This window comes from Octodon degus, unplaced genomic scaffold, assembly GCF_000260255.1.
Source record: "Octodon degus isolate 3935 unplaced genomic scaffold, OctDeg1.0 scaffold00009, whole genome shotgun sequence".
Lineage (NCBI taxonomy): Eukaryota > Metazoa > Chordata > Mammalia > Rodentia > Octodontidae > Octodon > Octodon degus.
In genome coordinates, this window is record NW_004524585.1 from 31,302,164 (window position 1) to 31,314,360 (window position 12,197).

Consider the following 12,197-nt stretch of genomic DNA (forward strand, 5'->3'; position numbering starts at 1 on the left):
GAGAGAGAGAGAGAGAGAGAGAGAGAGAGAGAGAGAGACAGACAGACAGAGACAGAGACAAACAGAGAGAGAGAGAGACAGAGAGAGAGCTTTCTTTTCATGATCACTAGCTTCAATCCTGTTTTCAAGATGTGAAAGTCTATCTTCAATTTCATTCAATTGGTTTGTCCAGCTTTCGGTGGATTTTTTAATTTCCTGGATCTCTTTGAATCTGTTTCATACATTCTAATTCTTTCCTGAATTACTGAAGGTTTACTGAAGGTTTCTGTCATTTTCCTGTGATCCTTGTTTTTTTTTTTTTTTTAATCTATTTAGTACAGTGTCTGCCTACTCAGCTTGGACTTGTAGTGGTCCTTCTTCTGTTTTCAGCCTCTCTAGTGCTGACATTACAGATATGCACCACTATGCCAGGTCTTAGAGCTGGCTCAACATCCCCAGGGATGGGGCTGGTGCAACCTGTGGTGCTGGGGATTGAACCCTGGTCCCTGTGCTTGCCTAAGCAGGCACTTAGTTCACTGAGCTATCTCACCACCCCCCCACCCACCTTTTTTCAATCTGTGTCTCCTTTAGCTATGCTGAGTAATTCCTTCATTATAGTTGTCTTTTTGTTGTTGTTGTTGTTGTTGTTGTTGTTGTTGTTGTTGTTGTTTTTACCTATGAGGTTATTTGTGATCTGATTTCTTTTATAGCCTGGTGGAGTTGTTTCTTTACTTCAGTTGCTATCATTTCAGAAATTTCAGTTGTGTTGCTTCCGATTTCTTCAATGTTGAGGTTTCCTACATTTGTTGTGGGTGGGCTGGAGGCCTGAGATTCCATTTTACTTCTTCTTCTTCTTGACATTACCAAAAATCAACAATAGTTCCAGTGCTGGCTCCCAAGGTGGTATAGGAATGGTGGGCAGGATCTCTCCCTTCCTTGGGTTGACCTAGTCTCCTTGGACACCTTCCCTGATGGTGGAAGGGTGGTGGGCCTTCCTGCTGTTTGTTGCACGTCTAATAATTTTGTGTAGTTGCCGGACATTTACGTGATTTACAAAGTTTATATGACTAGGTTCTGGATTTTGTTATTTTCCTTTAAAGTTGAGGATTAAATTTTAAAAAATGTTTTAGTTTGGGCTAATTTTTAAAGAATATTGGCCTTTCTTCTGGTATGTATTTATATGATTCACTTCAGCTTTGTTTCTTTGAAGCATGTTTAGTAATCTTTGAAATGGCAGTTTTGGAATTACCTTTTCTTTAGGACTAATTAAAGCCTAAAGAAATTATTAATGTCCCTACCCAGTGGAGAGCTTCCAGAGGTATATCACTTAATATAATGAATGTCTTTTTATTCTGGTTGATGGGTATACACACATTATTTTTGTTTCTGTATGAAATTCAGGAATTGTTCACCTTGATACTTTGCTTGTCCTGGGGTATTTTTTTGTTTTCATTCTGTGTGCATGAATAAATATGCAGTGGAAAATAGGATCAAATTCCTTTGTAGCTCATTCTGATTTGTCTCAACTCAGCAAGATCCTCATTCTTTGGTTTTTCTTTCCTCCTTTAAAGGCTCTCTAGACAGTAAAGTAGTAGACTCAAACTTTTTTTTTTTTAAATCTCATTTGTCTTTCAGTGGACACAGTTCTGCCTATCTTTTGTGCAGCTTCTAAAAAGTAGTTCTTTTGCATATACTGCTCTCCTTTCTAGTTTAAGGACAGTGGAAAGAATTCAGTTTTTCTTTTTTAGTTTAGCCAGAAGTACATACTGGTAATGTTTAAAATCCTCATTTAGCTAATAATATTTTTTAAGCTAACAACATTTTAATAAAGAATTAAAATACTGTTTTGTTTTTTGTGGTAAATATGTGGTATGAATTTGACCAGTTTAGCTATTGTAAGGGATTGTTTCTGTGGCATTAAGTACATCCTCATTATTGTGCAGTCATCACCGCCGTTAATCTGTAGAAGTATTTCTATCTTTCAGAATTGAAATTCTAACCCCTCTCTCACCTGTCCTCTGTAAACTACCCTTCTATCTCTTTTCTCCATGACCTGATTATCTTAGGTACCTTATATAGGTGAAATTATTCAGTGATATTTGTTTTATTTCTAACGGCTTATTTCACTTCGTATCTTACCAAGGTAGATCCATGTATCATCAAAAAGCCTTTCCATCTTAAACAATATTTGATTGTATGCATATACCATATTGTGTTCATCCATTGCTATTAACCGAGTTTCTGCAAAGAAACAGCTGAGTCGTGATAAAGAATTGGTTCATGTGATGATCAATGTTGGGATATCATAAGGTCTGTTGTTAGCAGGTTGGTATACTATGAAAACTGACAATAATAGTTCTAAAGTAGCATAGAAAAAAGTTAGGTAGAAAGGAGACAAGGAAATCATAACTAAAAATTGTACTTTTAAGAAGTACAATTTCTGGGCCACATATGAAGTCACCTAAGATCATCCATGTAAACATTATCTGAGTTAAATTTAGGTTCCTTTTCTTCTAGACCCATCACATCCAAAATTTCAGACAAGCCATTTATATGTCCCTGAATGCTTTTCCTTGTCTGAAAGGCAATGTATGATAATTCTTGTTATTATTTGATAGGGTTGTGATGTTCAAATGATCAAATGATCAAATGATGTAAATACATTAAAGTCTTAAAGAGCTCTGTAGATGTAATACTGCATTTCTTGGTCTAAGCTGATAGAAACAGAGAACGCTTGTTAGACACAACACATCTGCTCATGTAGTGGAGAGTTTTGTGTTTGATTCAACTGTGGAGGCTGACAGGGAGTGAACGAATCTAGTTTTGCCCCAGAACATGAATTCACTGGAAGGAGAGCAGTGAAAATCTTTTAACCACTCCAAGCCGAGTTTTCATATTTCTATCTTCATTTTAAAAAGTTACGTGGTTTTCAAAACTTTCCTAATGGGTGAGGAATCACCTTCATGTGCTCCTTTAAACTCAGTGTGAATGTTATGTGACATTTGTGTTTTACTAGATTTTTTAAAACTTTTTTTATTTTGAAACAGTTTGTGATTTGAGGCTTATTTGGTGAGGAGTTTGAAGATTACTGAACAACGGTTTTTAAAATGAAATTTTTAATGGCTTATCTTTCTGTTCTATACAAGGCAGATAACAAACCTTTTTCGCTAGCATATTTTGATGATTTACAATATAGATGCATTTGTTATGTTTAAGTGAGAGAAATACAGTGTTACTTTGAGATACTTCTTCTGTAGGAAGGAACTGGTTTGCCTTACAATAAATTCTAGAAGCTTTTGTCTTCAGGAATTAATTTAGAATGAAGGAAATAAATATTTCACCTTTTTTCAATCTGACAAAAATGGTTTCCAAACATTTTGTAATTGAACACATTTGAACTTCAGTTTTTGATCTTGGGAATGGCTCTCTTGGAAATGACACAATGCCTCATCCTAATATAACCTTAATGAGCTCAAAAACTTAATTCTGGGCTGGAGCAAATACAAGGTTAGCCAAAGATGATTATGTCAGAGGGGACCCAGAAATCAACTGAAGGAGCTTATAATGACTGTGACTAAAAAATGTTGAGAAGCAAAATAATTGACATAATATTTTTTACATAAAGTATGCAAAACATATTTTTGGGCTCATAGTTTTAAGTAAATGATTGAATAGTTGTGTAAATGGCCTGAAACAAATTTTCCACACAAATGAATTATAAATAATGTATCTGATGTTCCTCACTCTAGGAGGCAGAGCCTAATTCCACCCTTCTTTCCTTGATGGCAAGCCAATTTATCAATTTTAAAGAATGGATTATGGGGCCAGTGAGATACCTCACCGAACTAAAGTGCCTGCTTAGGCAAGTACATGGAATGGGGTTCAATCCCTTACACCACATATGAGCCAGCCCCGCCCCTGGGCCTGCTGAAGTGGCTACCAAGTCTAGGCGTGGTGGTGCACACCTGTAATTTTAGCACTGGCGAGGCTGAAACAGGAGGATCAATATCATTCCGAACTGCATAGCAAGACCCTGTACTAAGTGCATAATAAAGAAAGAAAGAATAGATTATGGACATGGACATGGAAGTGGTCATGGAAAAGCCTGGGAAATACTATAGTAGTCAAGTGACAAAGATTAATGTCACGTGCAATGTTCTGTGTGTATTATATTCCCCTTGGCATGATGTTCTAACTGCAATTTGCCTCAGTGGAATTCTTAAAAAAGAAAACAACTTGTAACTCTAACACTAGAAGAAGAAAAAGCATCCCAGGAGAAAACATCAGATACCCACAAGTTGAGGATCATTTTAGAACTACCTGAACAATATTCTTCAAAACTGTGAAGGTCATAGAAAAGGAAAGTCTGATAACTGTCTGTCATAGACCAGACAGGAGACAGAGGAGAAACGATGACGACAGTGTGGTAACCTGAGTGGAATAGTGAAAAGGAAATGGACACCACTGTAGAAAACAGATGCAGTATGAGTGATGTCTGTTCCTCACTTATGTTGGTGTCTTCATTGTGACAAATTACCATGATGATATAAAATATTGATGTTAGGAGAAACTGAGCAAAGGGTATATGGACACTCTACTGTGTTTCAGTGTTTCCATAATTCTCAATGCATTTCAGAATAAAATTTTGTAATTTTGCTTATTTAAAAAACATTAATTTTTTTTGATTGTATAGAATGAAATGGTGTGAATGATAGGAACTGTGTTGTGTCTTCATTTTTCCCATTTTTTGATTGTGTAAAACGAAATGATATGAGTGGTAGAAACTTTTGTGTCAATTCATTTCTCCCAGCTAGCATGTTTTGTTTACTGCTTTCCTTCTAGTATAATAAATTGTCACCATTTGGATCTGTAAGTTCCCTCATTAATAAATAAAATTTGATTCATATATAATTTTTAATGATCTTCAAAAAGTTATGTTTATGTCTGAAACTTTTACACTATAAAGTAAGGTTAATAAGCTACCAGTTAATAGTTGTTTATTTTGATGGGAAGACATTAATAACTTATAATGATATAAAGGATCTGACCTGTGATTGTTTTGAAAAATAGAATTGTGATAGACTTATGTTAATAGTGTTCTTGATCATAATACAACATTTTGGGACTTTAAAACTTAATAAGATAATGTGAAATTAATCTAATGAAAGAATACCTAAAATATTTTAAAATGTAAACTTTGTTATTAACTATGAAAATGAGTATATTTCATTTTATTTTCCAGACTTATTATCTAGGATAGATTTGGATGAACTAATGAAAAAGGATGAGCCACCTCTTGATTTTCCTGATACCCTGGAAGGATTTGAATATGCTTTTAATGAAAGTAAGTGTGTATTATATCCAAAATGTGTTTAATAGTGTTAAAAAGATGCTACAGTAGACATTATTTGCTACTTTTAAAGTCCAGCGACAATGTTTTATGTATTTCTTATGAGAAATAATACTTCATGTGATGAAATCCTTCACAGAAGTGGAAGAACCAAGTGACAATCTTCTGTTGCTGTCAGCTCACATAAACTGATGGTCTTGAATTTGATCACGTTTATGCATTTTTGACCTTGAGCCTTCAGCAACTTGATACGCAGCTGAACTCCTAATTAAATTATACAGAAAGATAGAAAGATGCTACTACTTCACATGATATTTAAAGTGAAATGGCTGGCAATTATTTGTGACAGTATTTTAAAGGAAATTACTCAATTTTCCACATTTTTTCAGGCAATAACCTTGTCTTAAAATTCATTAAGTTCTGAATAAAAGTCTTTATACTTGCCACATGGAAGAACATATTGTAATTGCAGGTATGTTTCTGGAACAGAGAATCATGATTCATTGGATTAATACAACTCCTGTATTTGAAGGGCAATGTTATTAGAGCATAGGTAGCTTTTGAGTTGTAGTTTTGTTAGTTGCTGTTCTGCCTCACATGAATTGGTGATCTGTCATCATTCTATATTAGATGTCCCTTTACAGTATCAGTTAATGGTGTCAGGGCTTCCATGTCTATATTATTAAGTTAAATGAGTTTAAACAGAAGCAACTAGAAATTTTAATCTCTTTTCATATTTTAATTTTTATAAAAGATACTGTATGCTATTGTGTGTATAAGTAGTGATATTTTGTTGCCTGGAGGGGAGGAAAGATTAAAGCAATTGGCCTCTGGTCTCTTTCTCTCCTGATTATCAGGAGAATATTTCTGTGGAAGGAAAAATGACAGATGGACTACCTTTTCTCTTTAAAATATGCTGCTAATTAAAGCTTTTTAGTAAACTCGACCAGTGTTTGCTATGAGAAGTGTCTTTATCTGTGCAGTTCTGTGACACCATTGACTGGCTCAGCATTACTCATAATAAAGTCTTGCATGTATGAAGGGTATTTCTCTTGATATTGTCACAGTAGCACAATAACTCTTTAGCATATAGTTCCAGAATATCCTAACCAAAATGCTCACTAGTATGTGAAGTCACCCATCTGCTTTATGTAAGAGATCTCATGTGGCCTTCTAGCATCAGAGCGAAGGGCTTGTCAGGAAGTCTGATTTCACAGACTGGACCTGTGTTAGCTCATGGCCTCTTGCCCATTCCTTTTGGTATCTTATATCTTACTCATGTTTTGACACCTACTTGAAAAAGTTCACTGAAACCATTTTAACCTTTTTAGAGCATAGGATTGTTCTTTTTTCCAAAATTATTTTAAACTTTAATTGTCCGCATGCATAACACATTTCTTCTCGGTTGTTTAATTTTGTGAAAAAATACCTGTTCAATGTTATACCTAAGATGTTTGATATGCAGACAGATAGTAAGGTTAAGCTTAACAACCTAAGTTGTATGGTAATAACAATAAGCTTGTCTTCTGGATGGTTAACAACCTAAGTTTTCAGACCAAATTAGAGAAAAAGGAGGGCTGCAAGGAAAGCCACCTGTTTGGCCCTAGCCTTCCAAGGTCAATTAAGACTCAGGATATATGAGAACTTGTACTGTAACATCATGTAACTCAGTAGTGTCCCAATTTTCTGATCAAGGAGATTATGGGGCCAAAGAAGAAAGTGATCAATGATGTAGAGTGTGCCTAAGGAGAGTCACATGGAGAGAAAACATTCTCTCAGGCTTTCACAGAGAGCACATTGGCCAAGCAATGGCCAGGACTCATCCACATGGCTGACACTGACAAAGGTTCTACAATCTGAGGTACAGGATCTCAGGATAAATCCTGAGGGGATTTCACTGACCTTATCAGAGCCAAAAGCTACAACTCTTGTTGCATAGGTCCTGCTTTACCTTGGTCTTAACCATCCAGCAGAAAAGTATAAAAGAGAAATATAAGAAGTAAAGCTGTGCTGTTATCTTGAGCTGTAGGGGACTCGGGTCAACAATTTCTGACATTGCCAGTCAAGCAGAAGACCCAATACTATTATGGGCTACTGAACTCTTTTAGAATATTTTGCTGAGTTTACACACCTATAATATTCAAATAACAGAACTTAACCAAAGAAGGGGGTACAGATGAATGTCCATTTTGTATCTGTGTATTCAAAGTGGTTAGGATAGATGTATAGTTACATTCTCTTGATGAATAGAGGGATTTGTTCTACTGGTGTTTGTAAATAGAATATCATGTCCGCATCTTGTATAGCAATTAACCACTAGGAAGAATGTATGCGATGTGTTAATTATTGATACTGTCCTACCAATTTGATTTGAAACTCTCTCATTGCTAAAATTATGAAAAAAATAAAATAAAAATGAAACTGATTTTGAAATAAGCACAATAGTTGTTTAGGGTGAAATGTTACTACAATGAAAAAATATATGGTAATACAAACCTCTGTTCTTATATTAATTGAGAAGCAGAGAACCCTACCTGTGCCAAGTGCAAAGTATTCAAAATGCTTCTTTGGACACAGAGAGCCCAGACTGCCCCTGCCCCCCCAAAAAAAACCAATAAATAAATAAAACAAATAGAAAAGGAAAAAAAAAAGTTGCTTAGCATTTTAATAATTAGATTTTTACTCTTTAGGTGGGCTCTTTACTCCATGAGAACTGGGACTATGTGGCATATTTGGTAGAAATTGTCATATAGAGTAGGTTCTAAAGTAGTATTTGTTTGCTTTACATTAGTCTAATGAAGACTGTAATAGCTTTTAAGTACTCAGGGACCATTCTTTTATACTTGTGATGGTTTTGTGTCATACTGACATTAGAAGAAAAGATTTAGGGAAAAAATAAGCTGAGTTAAATTTTTATCAGACATTGTTGCACTTTCCATATTATTTTAAGTGTTCTCTTAATCATTGCAATATTTTTTCTAGAGGGGCAGTTAAGACACATAAAAACTGGGGAACCGTTTGTTTTTAACTACCGGGAAGACTTGCACAGATGGAACCAGAAAAGATACGAGGCTCTTGGAGAGGTATGTTGTTTATACTTTCTAGCCTTGTATTGTACAGTTGTAAATCTTCAGAGTAAATATTCTGAACATGTAGAAGTTTATGCATCTTGAAATGGATAGAACAACGAAGATGTATTAGATACATGTACTAATTCTCTACAATGAACATAATCAATATTTAGCACAAATATGTACTGATAAACAATGAGGTTTTTGCTTCTTTGTATTTGGATATTCTTAAATGGCTATATTAGAAACATACTCTTAGTTTAAAAATTTCTGTTATATACAAATATATCCTTCCTGTGACCTTAAAATTTTGTAGTGAGTCATTCCTTAGGAAAACAAATTCATGCCAAATTATATCTTTTTAAATGTTAAGAGGTGGAGTCTTTGAATGTACCAAGAAAATGAGTGCTTTTGAAAGTGCTTATTTACTGATTGCCAGTCAACAACTACCACCCATTTCAGCGTGAAGAAGCCAGAGCGGTCTTCGCCCATATTTCCCTTCACGGTAGTTCAGGTTACTTCTTCAGAGGGGGGAATATTGCAGGCAGCCGAGTTAGATAAAAATATTATAGGCAGTCAGACAGGGCCATGCCCTCAAAGGAGACAGCACAGAAGATGAAGTGCCTTACAACTGTGGGAGGGGCAGATGCTCCTGCTGTGAACCAGACCTGAAGACCTAAAGGCCAAACAAATGCTAAACGAGTAGCACCTGGGATTGATATTCTAAACAGGTATCAATCACCTGGAAAGACTCAAGTGAGTCACTAGCCCAACCTCCAACAGAAAGAGACACTATCCCTCATTCCAACCCCCAACAGGAAAAGACCCTGTCCCATATGTAATCCCATTGGTTGACCATAGTTTTGTCCCACTTCCTGCCCACCTAAGCAAGTTCCCATTCTTTCTACTTCAGCCTCACATGGTTTTACACTATAAAAGTCCCTGGAAGAGACAGCTTCCCGGGGAACTACCCACTCAGCCCCCCTCCTGTCCCTCTCTTGGACAGGAGCTTTCTTTCTCTCAATGAATATATTCTGTTCATAAAAAAAAAGTGCTTATTTACATGAAGAAGACTGATTTTTGGCCAAATAAGACTTGAAAAGGGGATAGGTCTTGAGAAATTTAGGACTCTCACATGATAAACTGGTAGGAACCTTTGAAAACCTCTCTTGTAAGTTTGGTGAATATTTTGATAAAGGTAAAAATGTTGCTCATTCTGTATCATGTTACTTTCTTTTAAATACATATGGATACATTTGTATAGTGGGTTAACTAGATGGCTGCTATACTAAGGATAAGCTGAAATTTATATTTTCCATTTTTACTATTTGATAAAGTAATCAAAGTGACTGGACTAAATAATAACATAAAGAATAACCTTCTACCCGAGAGACATCATAGCAGCAACTAGCATGTCATGACAAGAAGCCCATATTCAGAAGACCAGAATGACAGGCACTGTAAGCATGAAACTACTATTACAGATTACCATCTGCAGTGCAGTAGCTTAGTTCACATGTATCAGTATATATACTTAGGGTGAGAATCTTTCCAATTAACTGCTAGATTAAAAACCACTAGGAAGAATGTATGCAATGTGTTAATTATTGAAACTGTCCTACCAATTTGATTTAAAACTGTCTCATTGCCATTTGTTTATCAATAAAATTATGGGGAAAAAAAGAAAATAAACTGCTCAAAAGAAAAGAACAACTTGGATGTGAGAAAAATATTGTAGTTAAAATAAAAATTTAATTCCAAAAAAAAAATAACCTAAAAAATTATAGTATGCTGGGAGATAATTTCCCTTGGGTCTTTTTGCATTTCTCAGTGGCTCGGAGCAAAGCCTTGATAACTTTTGTTCCAGATTGTTTTTTCAGGGATATTTGTGCAATAAACAGGCATCAAAGGTAGAAATCATGTCTCCTGCCAAGACAGTAGGAAGTTTTGTTTGCTATTTAAATAATAAATAGGGGTCGGAGAGATAACTCACTGGTCTAAGTGCCCGCCTGGCAAGTGTGACGACGTGGTTTGATCCCTGGTACCGCATGCTGTCCCGGCCCCGGGACCCTGGGTGTGCTGTGCCGGCCCTGAAACCAGGCATAGTGGCATGTGCCTGTAATCGCAGCACTGGGGAGGCTGAGACAGGAAGATCACTATGTCTCCCAGCTACATAGCGAGACCCTGTACCAAATAAGTAAATAAATAATTTCTTAGAAATAAAATAATGAATACAGTGCTCCTCCTTTCCCTTACCGATAGCAAAGAATGGTAGATTTAGCAGCCCCTTTAGAAGACTAGGTTTGCAGAATTAGAAGTTCCTTAGTTATGACAAAATCTCAATGTGTGCTAGATGCCCGCTTGGGTCTATCCATCTCAGTTCTTTGGAATTTGAGGAGTAAGAGATATAGATGACTCTATGAAGCTCACGCTCCCTGCTGTCCCTGACTTTGAAAGTCTTTATTTATGATCTGAGAGTATGGCATGTTCTGGAAGCACCTGTAAGATGGGGCAGGATAACCTAAATCTTGTACTCATGTAAAAAGCTCAGCATTTATAACCCTTAACAGTTTTTAATAGTGTTAACCAGCATTTAGAATAATTTCTGCTTATAACCTTCTCCTTTCTCATATATGCTACAGATTAGTTGTATTTTGATTATAGAATAACCAGACTATAATGATGTGAGAGAAGTGGTTATGCTGTTTGTTTGTATTGAAATGGAGGCTGTAGTTTAATCCTTTCCATAGGGTGTATGCACCAGCTCACTTAGGCCTGTTGCTATGCTCACAGCGTACCTTGTCTTTTTTGGCATCTACATCTTTTTTACTCTCTATCTGTATTTCTTAACATCTCTGTCAACATTCATGTAGTGTATCTTGTTGAATTATTTCATTATATATGGTTTCTTTCTCCTAGGATCTAATATATAATTATTTGGATATATTGAGAATCACAGTTATATGCTTGGTAGATCTTATTCTATAAGCATGAAAGTGTTTTGAACTTTCACATAATGATTATTTCTATAGTGAGGGCATATTCTATATTACCTGCATTAACCTGGTGCGCTTGCATTCAGATTTATACTCATAGTCAAATTGGCCTCAAGTGATTACCCAAAGTCAGAGCAATTTTCTAACATAACAAAAGATGCAGGGATGGAAAATGGAAAATGGATTTGTTTGGTATAGTGTTTCTCTCCATTGCTGTTGATTCTCATACCTGTTTGTGATATATGTGTCATAGCTAATTTTACTGTTGAAGGATTTTTTGTAATTAAACTTCATTTTCTGCATCTTACGAGTGAGCTTGCATGAGGTTGAGCTGCTTACTAATTGTGACCCAGTTTTTACGGTGGTGAATCAGCTTGTGTAGAGTTCATTGATAGCAGGCTTCCACACTTTGGCGGCCCTCTCTTTTCATTCATGTCCCTTCATTTCCAGTTCCGAAGCATGCCTTTCAGTTAGACGTGAGCATCTGCTGCTCCTCTCACACGTTGCTCTTCCATCCAGAGCTGCTCTGCCCTCGGTGCCTTACGGCTTGGTACAGCTCTCCCCGCACCGGCCTGCAAGTGTGGCCGTCTCCTGGCACCACAGCACTCCTGTCCTGAGCCCTCTGCTGCACTCATCCTCTCTTCTCAGCTTCCTGCCATCCCTTGCTCTTTTCCTTCCCATTTTGACATACAATGTCACCAACTTAAGGTGACATTAAAGATGAAAACCATTTTGCATGGCTTACAATAAGAAAGACTTTTTTAAAAAGAAAATGTTAGTAAAGTAAAAGCATTAGTTTGC

The 12,197-nt window shown here is 36.2% G+C and overlaps 1 protein-coding gene across 6 annotated transcripts in view; it reads left to right on the forward strand.

Annotated features, from left to right (window-relative positions):
* Fam172a (family with sequence similarity 172 member A) overlaps positions 1 to 12,197 on the forward strand; it is a 444,651-nt gene that overhangs the window by 70,204 nt on the left and 362,250 nt on the right. For all 6 annotated transcript variants that reach the window (XM_023708514.1, XM_023708524.1, XM_023708528.1 and 3 more), the window contains 2 exons: positions 5,222 to 5,323; positions 8,312 to 8,412. In XM_023708514.1, coding sequence (XP_023564282.1) covers positions 5,222 to 5,323; positions 8,312 to 8,412 — 203 coding nt within the window. The remainder of the gene's footprint in view (positions 1 to 5,221; positions 5,324 to 8,311; positions 8,413 to 12,197) is intronic.